This window comes from Corvus hawaiiensis, chromosome 24, assembly GCF_020740725.1.
Source record: "Corvus hawaiiensis isolate bCorHaw1 chromosome 24, bCorHaw1.pri.cur, whole genome shotgun sequence".
In the NCBI taxonomy this organism is placed as follows: Eukaryota; Metazoa; Chordata; class Aves; order Passeriformes; family Corvidae; genus Corvus; species Corvus hawaiiensis.
In genome coordinates, this window is record NC_063236.1 from 6419527 (window position 1) to 6437147 (window position 17621).

Sequence of the window (17621 nt, forward strand, 5' to 3'; positions counted from 1 at the left end):
CAGGGGGGCACTGAGGCAGCCCCCACCCATGGTTGGGGGTTGGTGGGTGTGGGGTGAGTGGGGGTCCCAGCCCCCCCGCGTGGCAGGTTTGTTTTGAGGGGCACAAGCTCAGCCCTCGTTGCCCTGGAAAAGGAGCCCTGTGCCTCCCTTCTTCCCACTCCCGCTCCTCATTAGCACATTCCTAATAAGCTCTAATGCGGCAGCCCTGACAAAGGCTGGGGGAGGGAGGGTTGGTGCCCTGCCACCCACCCAGAGTGCTGAGTGGGGTGGGCTGGGGACAGCCCTGTCCCCTGGGGCCCCTCGCTGCCATCAACTCACAAAGATGGGGACCAGGACTGTGCCTTGGGTGCTGTGGGGGGTGAAACGCTGTGTCCCCCTCCCTGCCCTGTCCCTATTCCCCTATTCCCCTATTCCCCTATTCCCCTATTCCCCTATTCCCCTATTCCCCTATTCCCCTATTCCCCTATTCCCCTATTCCCCTATTCCCCTGCCCCATCCCTCTCCCTGCTCCCCGGGCTCCCCCCAGACTCTGCACACCCCACTGCTGTCACTTTTATTTTCCACATCAATCGCTTTACATTTTGGGGGTGCAAGCTTATCTCACAGCGCCTGGCCCCGCTGAGGGGGGTGCCTGCCCCCCTACTTCCTTTGGGTGGGGGAAGTCCCAGAAGCCTCATGTCACTGGTGGCTTTGGGGGAGACGTTCTCTAATTTCAAGGAGTGGTTCTCTGTTCTGGGAGGGCCAGGCGGGATGTGGGGGGTGGGTTCCCCCGCAAGTCCAGCCGTTCCCAGGGTGCTCCATCCGGGGAGGCGTGGGGCGGGGACGTGCTGGGGACAGCGCGGCCGCGGTGGCTCAGTGCCTGGGGCCGATCTGCAGAGAAGGGGGTGGGAGAAGTGTGTGTGTATGGGGGGGAGGAGGAGCTCCGGGCTGGGGAGGGGCTCCGGGGACGGGTCACCCGCAGGATCAGTCCGGGAGTGAGGAGGGGGCGCGGGGGTGGAGGTCCCTCACCCCCAAGGCCAGCCCCGGGGATGGGGAGGGAGCGTGGGGCCGAGGGTCCGAGAGTCCCGAGATGGGGTGGGGGTACGGAGGTGGGGGTCTCTCACCCCCAGGGATGTCCTGATGGGGGATAGCTTGAAGAGGACCCTCCGCCACTCCTCGGGACAGACACCTCGCAGGTCCTCCGGGCTCATCTGCAGCAGCTCGTGCCCCCGCAGCACCCCCAAAGTCCGCACCGTGCTGCGGGGGGGGGGGGGGGAGGGAAACGGGGAGGGGGGGACGGGGTAAGCCGGGCTTTCCCCCACCCCCAATTGGACCCACGCGGGTTTGGGGTGGGAAGGGGGGGCTCAAGGGACCACCTACATTCGCGAGAAGCCCTTGTCCATCAGCCAGGCTGTCACCTCCGCCGGCGAGGAGTTGGGGTGCAGGGTGGGGGGACTGTCCTGGAGCGGGGGACAAAGGGAGGGGACATCGGGGTAGTCCCCGGCCACCCCCTCTTTCTTGGGGGGCGCGGGGGAGGGAGGGCAGAGAGAACACCCACCTGCCTGGCGCCGTGCCCCCCGTCGTGCCCCGGCTCCGGGAGGGGCTCCAGGATGTTGCCAGGGACGTGCCCCCTGTCCCCCCACTCGTCCTGCACCAGCCACCACTTCCTCTGCTGGTCCAGGACCTAAGGGAGGTGGCAAGGGGGGCAGGGTGGGGGGCCAGGACCCCAAGGTCCCAACTTCATCCTCCCCACGAGCAGCCAGGGAGGGGACCCCCCGATTCTACCTGCAACGTGTCCCCCTTCCTGACGCTCAGCTCCTGCGAATTCCTGGCCTGGAAATCGTACAGGGCTCGGACGAGCCCCTGGGCAGAGAGGGAGGGTCTGGAAGCGGTGAGGGGGGTGATCAATACCCAGCCGGGGGCCAGATCTTGCCCCAACCCTCTGCATCCACAGGGAAAGGGGGAGGCTTACACTTGGCTGGGATTGTCCCTCCAGCCGGTGCCTGGTGACTGTGCGGGGGGCAGGGACAGGGAAGGGCGTCGCAAGTGAGTTGGGGAAACTGAGGCAGGCGGTGGGGCGTCCTGGAGGGCCCCGTGGCGTTCCTGCTCCAGCACGGGGGGCAGCCACCCGTCCGAAAAAACCGGGACATACGCGGGCACCCGGGCGCTGTTGGGGTACTCGGCCCTACAACCATCGGGGGGGGGACGCCGGGGTGGGTTTTGTGACCCCCCCCTCAAATCCAGACCCCCTTTCTCGGTGTCGGAGGCCTGGACCCCACCTGGACCTGTTCCAGGCAGTGCCGAGGCTTTTCCAGACGCCGTAGTCGTCATCGCTCAGGGTCTCCTCAAGGAATTCCAGTGCCTCCGGCAGCAGCAGCGGAGCCTCCACCGCCTGGGCCAGCCCGGGGCTGGGGCAGTGGTCCAGGACCTGCAGGGGACGGGATGGAGCAGCACCCCCAGACGCACCCCCCAGGATGGGGGGAGTGTGGGGGGGTCCCCACCTGTCTCACAGATTTTGCGGGGTGGGACCCGCTTTTGGGGGGCACTCACGAAGGACAGAGATGAGAAAATGAGGCGCAGCAGCTGGGAGGGGTCGGGGTCCTTCACGTAGCGGTGGGTCCGTCCCTGAGTGTGGGGAAAGGGTGTCCCTGCGGAGCCCCCCCATCCCCACGGAGCACCCCGATCCCCACACGGCCCCCCCATCGCTACAGAGCCCCCCAATCCACCCGCAGCTCCCACCCCTATATGGCCCCTTGTCCCCATGTGGCCCCTCCATCCCCGCACGGCTTCTCCAACCCCACAGAGCCCCTCAGTTCACCCACAGCTCCCTCATCCCATGCAGCCCCTCCACCCCCACACAGTTCCCTATCCCTACACGGCTTCCCCATCCCCATGGGCCCCCCATCCCCACAGACCCCCTTTCCCCACACAGTTCCCCTGCTGTCCACAGCCCCATCCCCTCACAGCCTCCCACCCCCACACAGCCCCCCCCATTCCCACTGAGCCCACATCCCCCCCACCCCACAGCCGCCCCCATCCAGCCCGGCGGGACCTACCATGAGGTTGAGGGCGTATTTCACCTTCTGGAAGAAATCCGTGTACTCCTCCTTTGGGGGCAGCGCTGGAGGGGCAGAGCCGGGGGCTGGCACCGGGCTGCCCACGCCAGAACCCCAAGCAGCCCCTCAAGGACACTCCCCTCTCCTCCCCTCCCCTCCCACCTGGCTGCTTCTTCTGCTTCTTCTTCTTCTTGCTGGCCGAGCCCAGGGTCATCCTCAGCTGGCCCATGAAGAGCTCCAGCTCCCCCAGGACGTGGTTGAGAACCTCCTGTGGGTGCGGGGGGGACGGTGAGTGCTGGCTGGGAGCTGGGGTGTCCCCATCCGTGGGGGGTGGGGGTGGGTCGGGACTTACAACATCTCGGTCCACCTCGGACATAACCTGGGGGGGGCGTTTGGTCCGCAGCATCTGCGGGGGGTCCGGCGCACCTGGTGACACCACGGGGTCCCCAGCATCGCCCCCTGCTCCTGGGGAAACTGAGGCACGGTGCAGCTCCTCCCTCCCTCCCTCCCTCCCCCCCGCGAGACTCACGGTAGTCCGAGGAGCGCAGCCCATGCTGGGGGGGTCTCCCACGCTGGGGGGGCAGGTGGTGGTCGGGCTCGAGGGGCTCTGCCCAGCGCTCCGGGGCCGCGTACAGAGGGGCCGGGCTCTGCGGCCGGTCCGGGCTGCTCCGGGGCGAGGGTGGTGGGGAGGGGGGAGATGAGGGTGAGCTGAGCCTGGGGAGGGGGTACGGGGTGGGGAGACGGGTTTGCGTGTGGGGTAGGAGTGGGGCTGATTGCAGGGATGGGGATGGGAGGGGGGGTGTAAGCCCAGTGATGGGAAATGGGGTGGGAGCACGCTGGGCCCACGGGGATGAGGAAGAGGGGGTGGGAAGGGGGGAACTGAGCCTGTGGATGGGGTGGGGGGGTCTGGGCCCGTGGGGATGGGGTAGGAGGGAGGCTGAGCCCGTGGATGGGGTGTGGGGGTTGTATTCACGGGGATGGGGTAGGATGGGGGGACCGAGCCAGGAGCTGGGGTACTGGGGCAAAAGGGCCCCCCTCCCCCTCAGGAGGGGGTCTGCACCCGCAGGAAGGGGCTCTTTGGGGGACACTAGGGCAGGGACACCCCACTGCCAGACCCACCACAACTCTGGGGGACGAGACTTGGGGGCCCAGTCCAGCTGTCCGCAGGGAGGGGCTGCAGAGCCGCGTCCCCCCCATACCTGTGCCCATAGTGATCCCTCTGCTCCTCCTTCCTCTGCCTCAGCGCCTTCTCCAGGCTGCTCCTCAGCGTCTCTGCCTGACACGGACCCCCTGCCATCAGCGCCCCATTCCGGGGGGGCTGCCCCCCATTTTTCCCCCCCTCAGGGCTCACCCCCAGCCGCTCGCACTGGAAGAGCAGGACGCTGGTCCCCGGCGGGTTCCTCTCCTGGACGCTGACGGCCAGCACCGTGTTGTCCAGCCCGGTGGAGCATCCCTGCACACTTCCCAGCGGGAAAGTCTCCAGCTCCTCCTGGAAGGGGGAAAACGGGGTGCTCAGCCCCCCCCCACACGAATGGCTAGGAAAGGGTTAAAGGGGTGCAAGTGGGATTGTGGGGATCGGGCATGTGGGGTGCAAGGTTTAATGGGGGTGGTGGGGGGGTCATAGGAGGGGGATGGCAGAGTTTGGGGGGCTGAGTCTGGGGGCGGAGCAGGGTTGGGGGTGCCAGACTGGGGGTGCCAGGGCTATAGGAGCTGCCAGGGTTGGGGGGCAGTGGAGTTATAGGAGGTGCCCTGTGTGGGGGGAACTGGGATTTGGGGATACCTGGGCCAGGGGGGACCGGGATTTGGGGCCTCCCATAGCCACGGGGTCCCAGGATTCAGGGAGTACCCTGGCAAGGGGATACCAGGCTTTGGGGATGCCCTGACCAGAGGGTACCGAGATTCAAGGGGTGGCCTGGCTGAGGAGTGCTGGGCTTTGGGGTGCCTTGCTTGGGGGATACCAGGATTTAGGGGGTACCCTGGCCGCGGGGGTACCAGGCTTTGTGGGGTCACACAACCAAAAGGTTCCATGGGGTGGAAAGGGCCAGAGGGGTTTGGGGGTGCCCTGGCCGGGGGGTACCTTGCTCTCCACATCTCTCAGCACCAACTCCTGGTCCTTGACTTCCAGGATGACATCCTGCCCCCAGATCCGCCCCTGCTCCTCCAGGCCCTTCAGGCGCCTCAGACAATCCTCGGCGCTGTGGAGATCCCGCTCCAGGTGCATCGTGAGCAGGTGCTGGGGGGACAGGGACGGTGGCACAGGGGCCCCCTGGCAATGCCGGGGGGCGCGGGGCAGTTTGAGGGGGCTTCTACCTCAACGTGGTGCTGGAAATCGCTCTGGAGCTTTAGCACGGTCTGCCCATAGTCCTTGCGCTGGTCTGCGGGGACACGCAGGGTGAGGTGACAGAGACAAGGTGGGGACGGTAGCGGGGGGATCAGAGGGGTTTTTGGGGTGCTGCCCTCACTCACTGTAGATGCTTTTCCCGGTGAGGCGGACGAAGCTGTTGGAATGTCGCAGCGGGGACCTGTCGTCGTATTCACCCCTGGGTGGACAGAGGGACCTTTACACCCCCTGCACCCCCGTCCCGCCCAGCCCTCGGGGTCCCCAGGGTGGGACCCGCTGGCCACTCACCGTGACGGGGTGTTGCTCCAGCGGCCGAAGGGGTCTCCCATCCTGCCGGGGAGCAGCAAGGGCGTCTCGATCCTGCTGGGGGATCCTGGGCATGGTCCTTGTGTCACCCCCGATGCGCCCCCCAACCACCTGAGGGACACGCCACCCCTCCCCCCACCCCGGCGGTGCCGTCGCCCCGGTGGCCACCAGGACCCTCCTGACCGTCCATCGCCAGTCGCCCCGCTCCATCCCAGCCCCAGCGGCCGAAGCCAACCCCCATGTCCCGAGATGGGGTCTCTTTCCCGGGGTGTCCCCGCTCACCTCGATTGCTGCCTTCGCCGCTCGGGCTGTGTCCGCGGAGGGTGACACGGGCAGGGGACAGGGCTTGTCGTCGGCACCGCACCCACCTGCTCTTTGCCCTGTCGTTAAGGCGGGGGAGGGACGGAGGGGACACAACAACCTGGCACCGCCACCACCTCTCCAATCACCCTGGGCCCCCCGCCCCGCGGCAGGGCGTGCTGGCCCCGGGGCACCCAGCGGCGAACGCAGCCCGGGGTGCCCCCGCCCCAAGGTCCCCCGCCCCCGGGCTGGGTGTCGGTGACGTCCCGCCTGGCAGCACCCAACCCTGTCACCCGCAGGACTCTGTGCCCTTGCCCGCGGGGTAATCCCGGGCTCACCCCAAAACTGTCACTGCCACGAAAATCCTCCCAGGGTGGTGGTTTGTGCCGAGGAAGGGGCCGGGTCCAGGATTTGGGTGAAGGGTGGATGCAGGGAGTCATCACCCCCAGAGCCGTGGGGTGGGGTCACCTTGGCCGGGAGGACACTGGCTGGCCGAGGGTCGTGTCTGTGGGATCGGAGTGACCCGCGGAACCCCCTCTGCCAGCACAGAGTTGTGCGGTTTGGGCTCATTTTAAGCCTTTTGGCTTCTTCGGTGCAACTTGGGGGGTGATGGATCAGCTGGGCCGTGTCCCCTGCGTCCCTGAGGGTCCCATCTGTGCCCCCCAGTCCCTCAGGCTGTCACATCCCGGCTGACCTCCTCTCTCCTTTTTTTTTTCCCAGGTTTGTGGACCAAACTGACCCCACCCAGGGAGGGTCCCTGGCGTCCTGTGCCCCCCAGGTATTACGCGGAGCAGGCGAACCGCTTTGGGAGTGTTCGGGGAGCTCGGCAGACACGCAGGGGCAGAACCGGGGGGAGCGGGTTTTGGGGAGCTGTGAATTCCCCCCAAAAGGGAGCGGGGAGCGGGTGCCGGCGTTGGGGTCGTGCCTCAGTTTCCCCATTCGAGGAGGGGCAAGGTACAGTCCCCACCTCGGCCACGAGGGGGAAGCACGTCCCCGCGTCGCCCCCGTCCCCCGATGTGTCACCCCCCAGATGTGTGTCCCGCCAGATGTGTGACCCCCATGTGTGGAGCCTCAGATGTGTGAGCCCCCCCAAATGTGCAGCCACCATCCCCAGATGAGGAGCCCCAGATGTGTGACACTGATGTGTAGCTCCCCCAGCTGTGTGACCCCCCCGAGGTGTGCAACCCCCCCCAGATGTGCGACGCCCCCAGATGTGGAGCCCCAGATGTGAAGGGTCCCAGGTCCTCCTGACCCCACCGGAGTCCCTGCCGCTGGGGACATTTGGGTGACACTTCTCGGGGCAGGTTGGCACCAGGGGCCGCCTCTGGTCCCCGTGGGGAATTTCGGGTCACATTCCCCCAAAATCCCAGCCCCCCCCACCCCCATACACGGCTGCGAAACCCCCTCGGCAGCACCCAGGGCACGGCAGGACCGCGGCCCGTCCTTTCCCACCCCCGGCAGGGACAGAGTGCTCGCCCCGCCCCGTCCCAGCTCCTCCCAGTCACCCCACTGGGTAAGCTGGGAATAGCACGAGCTGCAGATACACTGTAAACCCTCCTTTTTATTGTTTTTCTCCTCAATTCCCAGCCACAGGCAACACTGCCCTGCACACCCCCAACCCGGCTGTGCCCCCCTCGCCCTTCCCCAGGCTCGGGAAGTCCCCAGGGGACACCAATCCCCTCGGGAAGAGCCAGGAAAGGGCACGAAGGCTTCTGGAGACACAGGAATCTTTCCCCATGTCAGGCTTTGAAACCGCCAGCATCAAAATGTGCAAAATCTGTGAAGTGGCCCCAAAACGCAGCTGCTTTGGGGAGGGAAATGGCCTCATCCTGCACCCCCTGTTCTGCTCCTGGGGAGGGCACTCCACACCCACCAAGGGGACAGTTCTGGGGATGACATCCTGTCCCCACTGGGGACACCTGATCAGGCTCTACCCCATAGACAGCACGGGGTTGGGGCATTTTGGGGGGTCACCAGGCAGAGGGGACCACGGAGCCACCAGAGTCTGGAATTCCCGGTGACACATCGCTCCCGGCCAGGTGCCATGAGGCCGCGGGGCCGGGAAGCAGCTGTGGCTCCGGGGGCTGGGTGCCAGCCAGGGACAAACCACCAGCCAGCCTGGATCCGTCCTCACGTCAGCGGGCCGGGCTGCGGTGTACCCGGATCTGTCACCTAATTGCTGGGGACCAGCGTCTCTTCGTCATTTTGGGGATGGCTGGGGACGTTTAACCCCTTGGGGGCTGGGAAACTGTGTTGGATCGGCCTCCCTGGGCCAGAGCAGCGGCATGGCAGGACACAGGTGTCACACATGGCACGACACAGGTGTCACACACGGCACGACACGGGTGTCACACACGGCACAACAAGGGTGTCACACATGGCATGACACGGGTATTACACACGGCACGACACAGGTGTCACAGCATGACACGGGTGTCACACATGGCACAACACGGGCGTCACACACCGCACGACATGAGTATTACACACGGCACAACACGGGTGTCACACATGGCACAACACGGGTGTCACACATGGCACGACACAGGTGTCACAGCATGACACGGGTGTCACACATGGCACGACACAAGGCACAGCCCCAGGGCTGTACCTCTCAGGGGTGCCCAAATCCCCAAGTCCTGCCCTCCACGGGGTGTATTGGTGGTGACAGTGACGAGCCAATGTCCCAGCTGCCAGGCTCAGACGTTGTTTTGGGGTGACACAGGAAAGGACAGAGGGATGCTTGGTGACACCTCGCTGTCATTCTGCTTGGTCTGTCCCTGGTCCATGGTCACCCTGGCATGGTCACCATGCCACAATCCCCTGATGGTCCCTGTCACCCTGCTGGTCCCCAACACCCTCCTGGTCCCTGTCACCCTGTTGGGTCGTTGTCACCCTACTGGTTCCTGTCACCCTGTTGCTCCCCATTTCCGTACTGGGTCCACATCGAGCTTTTGGGTCGTCATCACCTGACCAGTCCCCATCACCCTGCTGGTCCCATGTCGCTCTACCGGTCCCCATCACCCTGCCAGCCTCCATCGTCCTGCTGGTCCCTGTCACCCTGCTGGGTCCCCAACACTCTGCTGGTCCCATGTCACCCTGATGGTCCCTTTGTGGTGGGTGTCACTGGGTGTTGCATCTCCTCCTCCATTCCTGAAGGTCCTGTTTCAGCGCTGCCACCAAACCCCTCATTTCCCTGGGAATATCCTTGGAGTCACCCCAAGAGAATCCCTTGGGGTCTCAGCCCTGAGCCTAGTGGCCATGGGGCATCCTGGCCCACATCGCTCTGGCTTATCCTGGTTTTCCCAGTGTGCTGCTGATCCCATTTCTTCGGAGGAATGGGACAAAATCCATGTCCCCAACCCCCCCGGTGACATCCTCAGAGGCTGATTTTTTCCCCTCTCCTATTTCCAAAGGGTGATGGAGGTGGTGAGTGGGTGATACCTGGGGGACTCTGGCAGTGACGTGCCCATGTCTGGCTCAGCCAGGGGTGTCCATGGCTGGGGGCTCCTGGCTGGAGCCCTGTGACCTTCACACCATCAGTTCTTTGCTTTGAGGAGGTTGAAATGGAAATGTTTTCGATTTCAGTGAGGGAGCTGCACGTGCTGCAGAGCATTGGGGACCCATCACTTGGGTGATCTTGAGCCGTGATCCCAGGCCAGGGACAGGACAGCAGCTGTGTGGCCACAAAAAGAACTTGTTTCCCCCCACAGCCCCGTGGCTTTGGCCACAAACCTGCAACAACCATCATATTTTTAGAGTGAAGAGGGAAAAACCAACGTGCTCATGGCCACTCCTGTGTGTGGGACCCATCCTGTTTGCTTCCCACAATCCCGGCAACACAGCCGGGGATTTCCGAGGGTAGTGGGGGCTGAAAGGATGGTGGCAGCGCACAGATTTAATTAGAGGTGATGAGGGCATGCAAATGAGCAGGTTAAAGCCTGCTCGGGGGTGGCCAAGCTCCTGAGAATCCCCAGAGGATTTGGAGGTGTTTCCCACATTTCCCACGCTCCGGGTGCCGGGGGAAGGCTGGATGCTGGGGTAAGCACTGTCTGGGAGTCGTGGCTGGGTGGGAGGGCACGGAGGGAGGACAGGGAAGTCACACCTCCATGGTTATCCCATGCTCCTCTCCAGCCTGGGGAATGGGTCCTTGATGTTCTGGGAAGCCTGAACCCCTCAGGGATCCAAGTGAGCCCAGGGAAAGCTGGAAATGGGCTTATGTTGGGGTCCCTCCCCTGCAGTGTAGCCCTGGGAGAGGGGCCCTGAGGGCACAGACACGGGGCTACCCTGCCCCTGCTCAGCCTCGTTCCCATTGGTTGGTTTGTGTTCCCTGCGCGGGCAGAAGGACCCTTGGTCCCGTGACTGGAACAGTTCCTGGGCAGAGCTCCGGCCATGCGGCTGGAGAAATAAACATCTCTGAAACAGGTAGCAAGAATCTGTCTGTCCGTATATATTTCCTTTCCACGGGACTCCTGGTTTGATATATGCGTGTTGCAGGATCCCCACTGCAACAAATGGTGGAGATTTGTGAGCAGAACGATCCCCGATCCCTAAGCGACTGATTTGTGTGAGTAAACCCTGGAAACTTTGGATTCCTCTTCTTGGTTTTGCTTTGCTATTCCATATCTAAACTATGGAGGAACCGTGGGAAGACTCTTGGCTCTCAGAGCCGCATATGGACATTTATCTTAAACTTAAAATGATTCTTGAACAACGATTTGTAAATTTTAGCTTGATTCAAGCTCAAAAAGAACTGAAACACTTCCTGGCATGGTTGTTTAAGAACTTTTTCTATGTTTCTTGGGATTTAATTCTTACCAAGGGCTTTTGGAAAACCGTTTGGACACAGTTAATACTGGAGTCAAAATATATGCCGATGGAAGAATATTTTCGTGAATATTATTTAGTTACTGAGACTGTTGAGCAATGTCAGCTGTGTCCTGGTGAAGGGAAGCCTGGCGCAGGGACCGTGCGGCCCAGGCCACGTGCACCGAGCGCTCTGCGAGCAGCAGCGAGGCAGTTCCCGCGCGCAGGCGGAGCCACGCGAGCCGCAGTGTCGGTGGCAGAGCGAGGCGCGGTGGGAGCGGCGGGACCCGGCGGTGCCCGAATGGCCCCGTGCAGCGCGTGGTGGAGCGAGCCCCGGGAACGCCCGGCCGAGAGGGGCGGCGCGCGGGCGGCGGCGGGCGGCGATGGCGGTGGAGCGGAGCCGCGCCCGGCCGAGACGCGCGCTGGAGCGGGGCGCGGGGGAGTCGTCGCTCGGGGGCCCGGCCGAGACGTGGGTGCAGCGCCCGGCAGCAGCAGCGAAGCTGCGACCAGAGGAGGCGACGCACGGAGAACTGAGCGGCACGGCCCGGCCCGGCCCGCACAGCCCCGAACGCGACCCCGGGAAGAGCGCGCAGGCACCAGCAGCTCCGACAATTCCAACACGGGAGCGACCGAAAGAGACAGCAAAGACGCAGCGAGACAGAAAACAGCAGCCACTCGGAAAAAGGAAAAAATCATAGTAACTAAGATCTTAGGATAGTAAAATGGTATAATGTTAAGCAAAATTATGGTTTTATAACAAGGTGTGACAACCAGCAAGACATATTCGTGCATAGAACTGCTATTAAAAAGAATAACCCTGAAAAATGCATCCCAAGCTTGGGAGATGGAGAGGTGGTGGAATTTAATATTGTACTAGGGAGAAAAGGGTTACAAGCATCGCAGGTCACTGGGCCTGATGGTGTTCCTGTAAAAGGCAGTATATATGCAAAAAATCGTAGTCATGTTAGACAGTATCTCCATTGTAAGCCCCCCCTACAGTTTCCCTTTCCTAATCCCACCTTTCCCTTTTACCCTATGTCCTATTACCCCCAGTGTATTCCCAATCCGTTTTTTCATCCATGGTTTCCCTCACAAAACCATGCTTTTGCCAATTGTTTCCCCAAAAATCCCTTTCCAATGCCGAGTGGGGGATGAAAAGGGGGAGGGAAGAAGTTAAACCCTCTCCTGCCTCAGTTTCCCCACAAAGCATGCTCAGAGTTCTGTCTCCCTTCTGTCAGCCCTAAGATGTTCCAGAGAATCTGTTTGGACATTTAAAGACTCAGGAGGGTGGCTTGTTTTGTTTTGAAACTGTTCTTGTTATGTTTATCCAGTTGTTTTCATTCTCCTTTTATTAAAATAAAACGGGTGAGGTGTTGGGGTCCCTCCCCTGCCATGGAGCCCTGGGAGAGGGGCCCTGAGGGCACAGACACGGGGTTTCCTGCCCCTGCTCAGCCTCGTTCCCATTGGTTGGTTTGTGTTCCCTGCGCGGGCAGAAGGACCCTTGGTCCCGTGACTGGAACAGTTCCTGGGCAGAGCTCCGGCCATGCGGCTGGAGAAATAAATCTCTCTGAAACAGCTATCAAGAATCTGTCTGTCCATATATATTTCCTTTCCACAGGACTCCTGGTTTGATATATGCGTGTTGCAGGATCCCCACTGCAACAGGCTTATTCTCCTCCAGTTTTGGCATTTGGGATGAATTCCTTCATGGAAGAGCTGGCGTCTTCTTTACCCCTCCATCCTGCTTCCCACCCCTTCCCTCCTCCTCATCGCTTCCATGTGCAGGGATGAACCTAATCCAAAAGATTCCTGACGTGCTCTGCCAGAGCAGCACCTCTCTAGTAGGGGGATCTGGCCCTCGGAATGTTCCTCCACCCCTAAATCCCCAAAATTTAGGGATGAGCAGAGCTCAGCCCCAAATCCCCCATCCTAGGATCTGAGCAACCCAGTGGGGTCTTGGAATGGCAGCAAAAGGTGCTCAGCAAAGCCCAGGAATCCCAACTCTTCCCTGGAAGAAAGCGAGGAGAGTTTCCTGGCTGGATGGAGCACCTGGAGCTGGTCAGAGACCCAAACCCATCACAACCCAGGGAAGCACCCAGGGACAGTGAGCTTGGGGTCATGATGGGGATGAGAATGGGATTAAGGGTGCAGCTGGTGGTTTTTCCAGGGAAAACACTTCCACCGCATCTTTCCGGGGAGGAGGGTGAAGGCAGGCGGTGGCCCAGCCACATGACACTGAGCTGGTCGGGCTCTGGGGGCTGCAGCCAGGAGGGCGATGCCGGGGTGGGGTGGAATGGGTGGGAATTCCTGTGGGAATGTGCTGCTGAGCCAACACTCCTGGAGACACCCACTCGTGGGTGATGGGACTGGGTCGGGAGCCCCCGCGGGGTCCCTGGGGAGGGGCGTGGGTGCGGAACGTGACACCCAGCACGGGTCAGGGGTGTTGCGCTCGATGGAGAAGCTCTGGAGGAAGTTGTGAAAGGGGGAGCAGATGCCGTCAGTGGGGTGTGGGGTGGGGAGAGCCCACGGCAGGAGCTTCCCAGGGAGCCGGGTGGGAGGTTCCTCCTTCCATTTCATTGTAATTGCCTGTGGGTCCTTCCTCCCACAGAGCTCCCAAGAGGGCGTTTGGAGCTGTTTGGAGCAGGGTTAGGAGCACTTTGATGTGTTTGAAGCAAAATTCCAACTCCTGCCACCAGGTGCCATCTCCCACACTTGCCCATGGACACCCCATGGAAGTCACAGGACAGGAGTCCGGGTGTTCCAGGCCCCCCAGCATTGCTTCCAACATGATCCAGGCTTACTGGGACACAAACAGCTGGTTTTTCCCCCAAAAGCTACTGTTTCCTGCCAGAAAACACAATTCCTTTGATAAATATTAGGAATGGAAAGCGTTTGACCTTCCCTGTTGTTTGGCTCCTGTGGGAAGCTGAGCAGGAGGAACTCATCCCGTTCCACCCAGAGCAGCTTCTGATGGACACCAGGAGGGTTTTGTCCCCTTGGATGATGTGAATATCCAGGACCATTTTCTGCCCAGCAACGGGTTGACCAGATCCTAAAATTGGTCCAAAATGTGCATTTTTGAAGAAGAGTATCCAACCTCTGGAGTCATGGACACTCACTCTGGCTTTGTCCCTGGTTTGCCAGCCCCAGGCAGCATCTCCAGCCTGAATCCAACCCAAATCCTGCGACTTTTCATCCTGGTGTGGGAGATGCTGGATGTCTGTGCCACCAACAGATGTGGTAAAGGCAAAGGAAGAGCAAACCCAGGTGATCCACGGATGGTTGGAGAAATAACTCATCCCTGGAAGTGCCCATTCCCTGGTCAGGAGGAGCCAGAGGAATCTGCATCCCTGGGGGGATTTGTCACCAAGGCATTCCCCAGTCCTTGGCTCAGTCTCAAAGTGGCTTTTAAGGGACAGGGAAGAAGGAAGGCCGAGGTCCATGGAGCTGGGATGTGGCTGATGCCTCCTGAGAGACCCCTCTCAGAGAGACTCCGGGCCTTAAAAAGGGAATTTCTGGATCTAGATGCTGAAATTGAGCAAGAGAAGAGAAGAGAGAAGAGAGAAGAGAGAAGAGAGAAGAGAGAAGAGAAGAGAAGAGAAGAGAAGAGAAGAGAAGAGAAGAGAAGAGAAGAGAAGAGAAAAGAAAAAGAAAAGAAAAGAAAAGAAAAGAGAGATGAAATACATGAAACGAAAAAAGAAATAAATAAATTGAAATAAAATAAACATAATTAAATTAAATTTAATAGTTAAAATAAAATAAAATAAATGAAATGAAATAAAATAAAATAAAATGCCACCTGTTTCTACCTTCCTGGGTGGTGGAACCACAAGGAGCCAGGTCCATGGGGCAGAGGGAGAGGACATCCCTGCTCCATGGCATCCCGGACCCCATCCCCTATGGATGCCGCACACGGCCCCGTCCCTGCTGTCACCCTTAGAGCTGTTTTGTTTTGTTTTGTTATTTTGCTGATTTTTTTTCCCTCTTTTGTTTTTAATTCTCCAGCAGCATCCCATTGCTCCAGGGAGGACCGGGATCCACCCGGCTCCAGCATTGGAAAACCGCAGCTCCCGGAGTGCCCAGGACCCAGCAGCACCCACAGGGAACACGCACCGAGGGAAAAGGCTTCGGGATTTGGTGGATTTGAGCCGGAGCCCGGCTGGCCAGAAGGGCGAGGGCTCTGCCCCGGGAAGAACCGGCTCAATTCCAGACTGAGTAAGCGGCTGCTCCTGCCAAAATCCAGCGCCGGCGGCCGTGGTGGGAATTTTGGGGCTGCAAAGAGCGTCACTGGAGGTGCCGCACGGCCCCCGAGCCGTCACCCCCCCCGGGCCGGGAGGTGTTTGAATGAATCCCTTAATTAGGAAGCTGGAAGAGGCGCTGCCCAGATGTTGGCTCGGGATCCAGCGGTGGAGGCGGCCCCGGGGTCACTCAGCAGAGCCCCTCCGGGACGGTGGGATTTGCGGTCGCGGTGAGGATGAGGAGCAGCGCCGGGCAGTGTGTCTGGCCAAGCCATGCTGGCTGATCCCAAATCCCTGCCGGGACCACCCGCCCGGGGCGTTTCTGGGGCACGGAAGGGTCCGCTGGCATTGCACTGAGCGGGAACGCTGAGCAGGCGCCCCGGGATGGACACGGAGGGGTTAAATCTCGCCGGATCCCGGGAAGAGCCGGCGACTTCCCAGCCTGAATAAACCCAGCACCCTGCCAAAATCCTGCTCCAGGACCCAAACTCCTGGATTATCAACCGTAATCCAGGCAGGGTATTCCTCTGGAGGAGCGACCCTCCGTGCCTGATGCACGGCCTGCAGGGAATGCATCCCACTGAGCCCCGAAACCCCTCAGGAGCTGTCCTGGGACACCACCCGGCTCTCGGGGTTCCTACTCTGGCTCCAGCCTCTGCAGCTCCATCCAGCAGCTCCGGCATCTATTTGTTTACAAGCGGGGTGGGAGTTTTGCTTTTGCTTCCCTTTATTTTTAAACTTATTTATCTTTATTTTGGATTTCTGACTCATCCCCACCCGTTGCCGGGAGGAAACCGGAATCAAAAAAGCCTCAGATATCGTTTGTATCAGCTGAATAAAATCCTCCCCCAGAGAGGAAAGTCCAGCAACAGCTCCAGGACCCAGAGCCGCTTCTCCTTCCCCTGGTCTCATTCCCACAGAGGAGGAAAACTCAATTTTTCCTCTTTTTCTCCAAACCACAGCTGGTTTCAGGCTCTGCAAGCACAGAGCCAGGCCTGGAGCTCACAGAATGGGGGGGCAGAGAGGTGCTGGGTGCCCCCCAGCCCCTGCACGCCCTGCCTGCCTTCGGGGTACCCAGCCCCCGTTCCCATGGGATGCTCCGTGGGGATGCAGCACTCATGGAGCTGCCAAAACAGGGGGGGTGCCAAGGAAGGGGAGGGTGTCCTGGGAGGTGCCACACGATTGGGCTGCCCTATTAATAAGGGTGCCCAGAGATGGGGGTGCCTCCTTGATGAGGGTGCCCTGGAGATGAGGGTACCCCATTAATAAGGGTGCCTTGAAGGCCAGGGTACCCCAGAAGTGAAGGTCCCCAATTAACAGTGCTGTCCCATTGATGAGGGTGCCCTGTTAACGAGGGTGTCATGGAGGTGGGATGCCCCTAGAGATAAGGGTGCCCCTTTAATGGGGGTGCCTTGAAGGTGAAGCCACCCCAAAGATGAGGTGCCTTACTGGTGTGGATGCCCCATTAATGAGGAAGCCCTGAGATTGGGGTGTCCCATTAATGAGGGTGCCCCATTAACGAAGGTGCTTTGAGATCGCAGTACCCAGTGCTGCTCCTCCCTGGGGTGGTTCCAGGGGTCTCCCCTCGTGGTGGGGGCAGGAGGCCAGAATGTCCCGAGATCCCTGGCAGGTCCCACATCCCTCCTTCAGCCAAACATTCCCATCCCAGCTGGAATGTGTGAAGATCGGGAGAAAACAACCCAAAAGCAGCATCCTGGGGCTGCGAGGGTGGGCAGTGACTCTGGCACGTGAAGCATCCCCCTGGTCACCTCCAAATCCAGCCCTTTCCAGGGGAGGGCCAAATTCATCCCCCTGGATCTGCTTTTCCCTTTCCAAGGGAGAAGTGCTTTGGAGATGCCCAGCTGTGTCCTGCCCGGCCACCCTGGGATCCCAGGGAGCTGAGAGCATCCAGCTGCCAAGTGTCAGTCCTGATTCCAGGGAGGATGAAGTGGCCCCCCTGGCTCAGCAGAAAGGTTTTGGAGGCATGAAGGGAGGCTGTTGGGTTCTTATCCCAATCCTAATCCTAATCCCAATCCTAATCCATCTCTCTATTGCAATGAGCTCGTGTCCTGCTTGTTCCCTGCACGTGGAGGACCCCTCAGCTCATTTTCACACTCCTGGGTATGGATTAAATTTATTCTTTTTTGAATCTGTATCCTGGGGGTGATCCTGCTGCCGATGGCTCCTGCTTTCCTGGGATTTGCCTTGTTTTTCCTCACGCCAAAGTGAAGGTGCTGCTTTGGGATCAGGTGCCCTGCAGTGACACAGAGGGGCTGCCAGGGAAGGGCTGATGTGAAGCCAAACCACCCTGGGATGTCCCGGCCGGGAGAGCTGGCACTGGGCACGAGGAACTGGTAGCTCTGAGTGGTTTGGGATTTTCCCAGGAAGTGGATCCCAGCTCATATCCTGCTTTTCCACAGCGTTTCCAGCTGCTTGGGATAACCAAGGGGTCCCTGCTCCAAATCCCATCCTGGTCTCTGCTGCAGCCAGGTGGAAGTTTTGCAGCCTGGGGTTGGAAGTGGGATCCAGCCCTGGGGCTGGAGGTGGGATCCAGCCCTAGACTTGGAGCTCGCTGCATCCCTGGGGTGGGCTCCA

General features: G+C 60.7%; 1 protein-coding gene and 1 long non-coding RNA gene across 4 annotated transcripts; one reads left to right on the forward strand and one right to left on the reverse strand.

The window, feature by feature from the left end:
- Positions 1-542: 542 nt before the first annotated feature.
- Positions 543-6156, reverse strand: EPS8L3 (EPS8 like 3). Its single transcript, XM_048328455.1, has 19 exons — positions 5965-6156; positions 5665-5736; positions 5502-5575; positions 5346-5410; positions 5113-5268; positions 4387-4524; positions 4235-4311; positions 3565-3698; positions 3388-3461; positions 3198-3303; positions 3036-3100; positions 2530-2604; positions 2259-2407; positions 1952-2164; positions 1765-1861; positions 1538-1663; positions 1360-1439; positions 1104-1236; positions 543-870 (listed from the first exon to the last, which is right to left on the reverse strand). Exons 2-19 carry the CDS (start codon positions 5703-5705, stop codon positions 853-855), a joined length of 1821 nt encoding a protein of 606 aa, XP_048184412.1. The 5' UTR covers positions 5706-5736; positions 5965-6156; the 3' UTR covers positions 543-852.
- Positions 5181-16021, forward strand: LOC125338106. Of its 3 annotated transcripts, XR_007208189.1 has the most exons (4): positions 5181-5265; positions 6703-6760; positions 14794-15003; positions 15150-16021. It is a non-coding gene; the product is annotated as an uncharacterized LOC125338106 (long non-coding RNA). The 3 variants fall into 3 exon arrangements; XR_007208187.1 differs by lacking the exons at positions 14794-15003; positions 15150-16021 and adding an exon at positions 14314-14355; XR_007208186.1 differs by lacking the exons at positions 14794-15003; positions 15150-16021 and adding an exon at positions 13933-14277.
- The last annotated feature ends 1600 nt before the right edge of the window (positions 16022-17621 follow it).

Coding starts and splice junctions, on each gene's coding strand:
- EPS8L3 (XM_048328455.1), bottom strand. CDS start 5,705: ATGGGAGACCCCTTCGGCCGCTGGAGCAACACCCCGTCACG. Junction 4,525..5,112: donor TGAGAGATGTGGAGAGCAAG/GTACCCCCCGGC, acceptor TCCCCCTTCCAG/GAGGAGCTGGAGACTTTCCC. Junction 1,440..1,537: donor GGGGGCACGGCGCCAGGCAG/GTGGGTGTTCTC, acceptor CCCCCGCTCCAG/GACAGTCCCCCCACCCTGCA.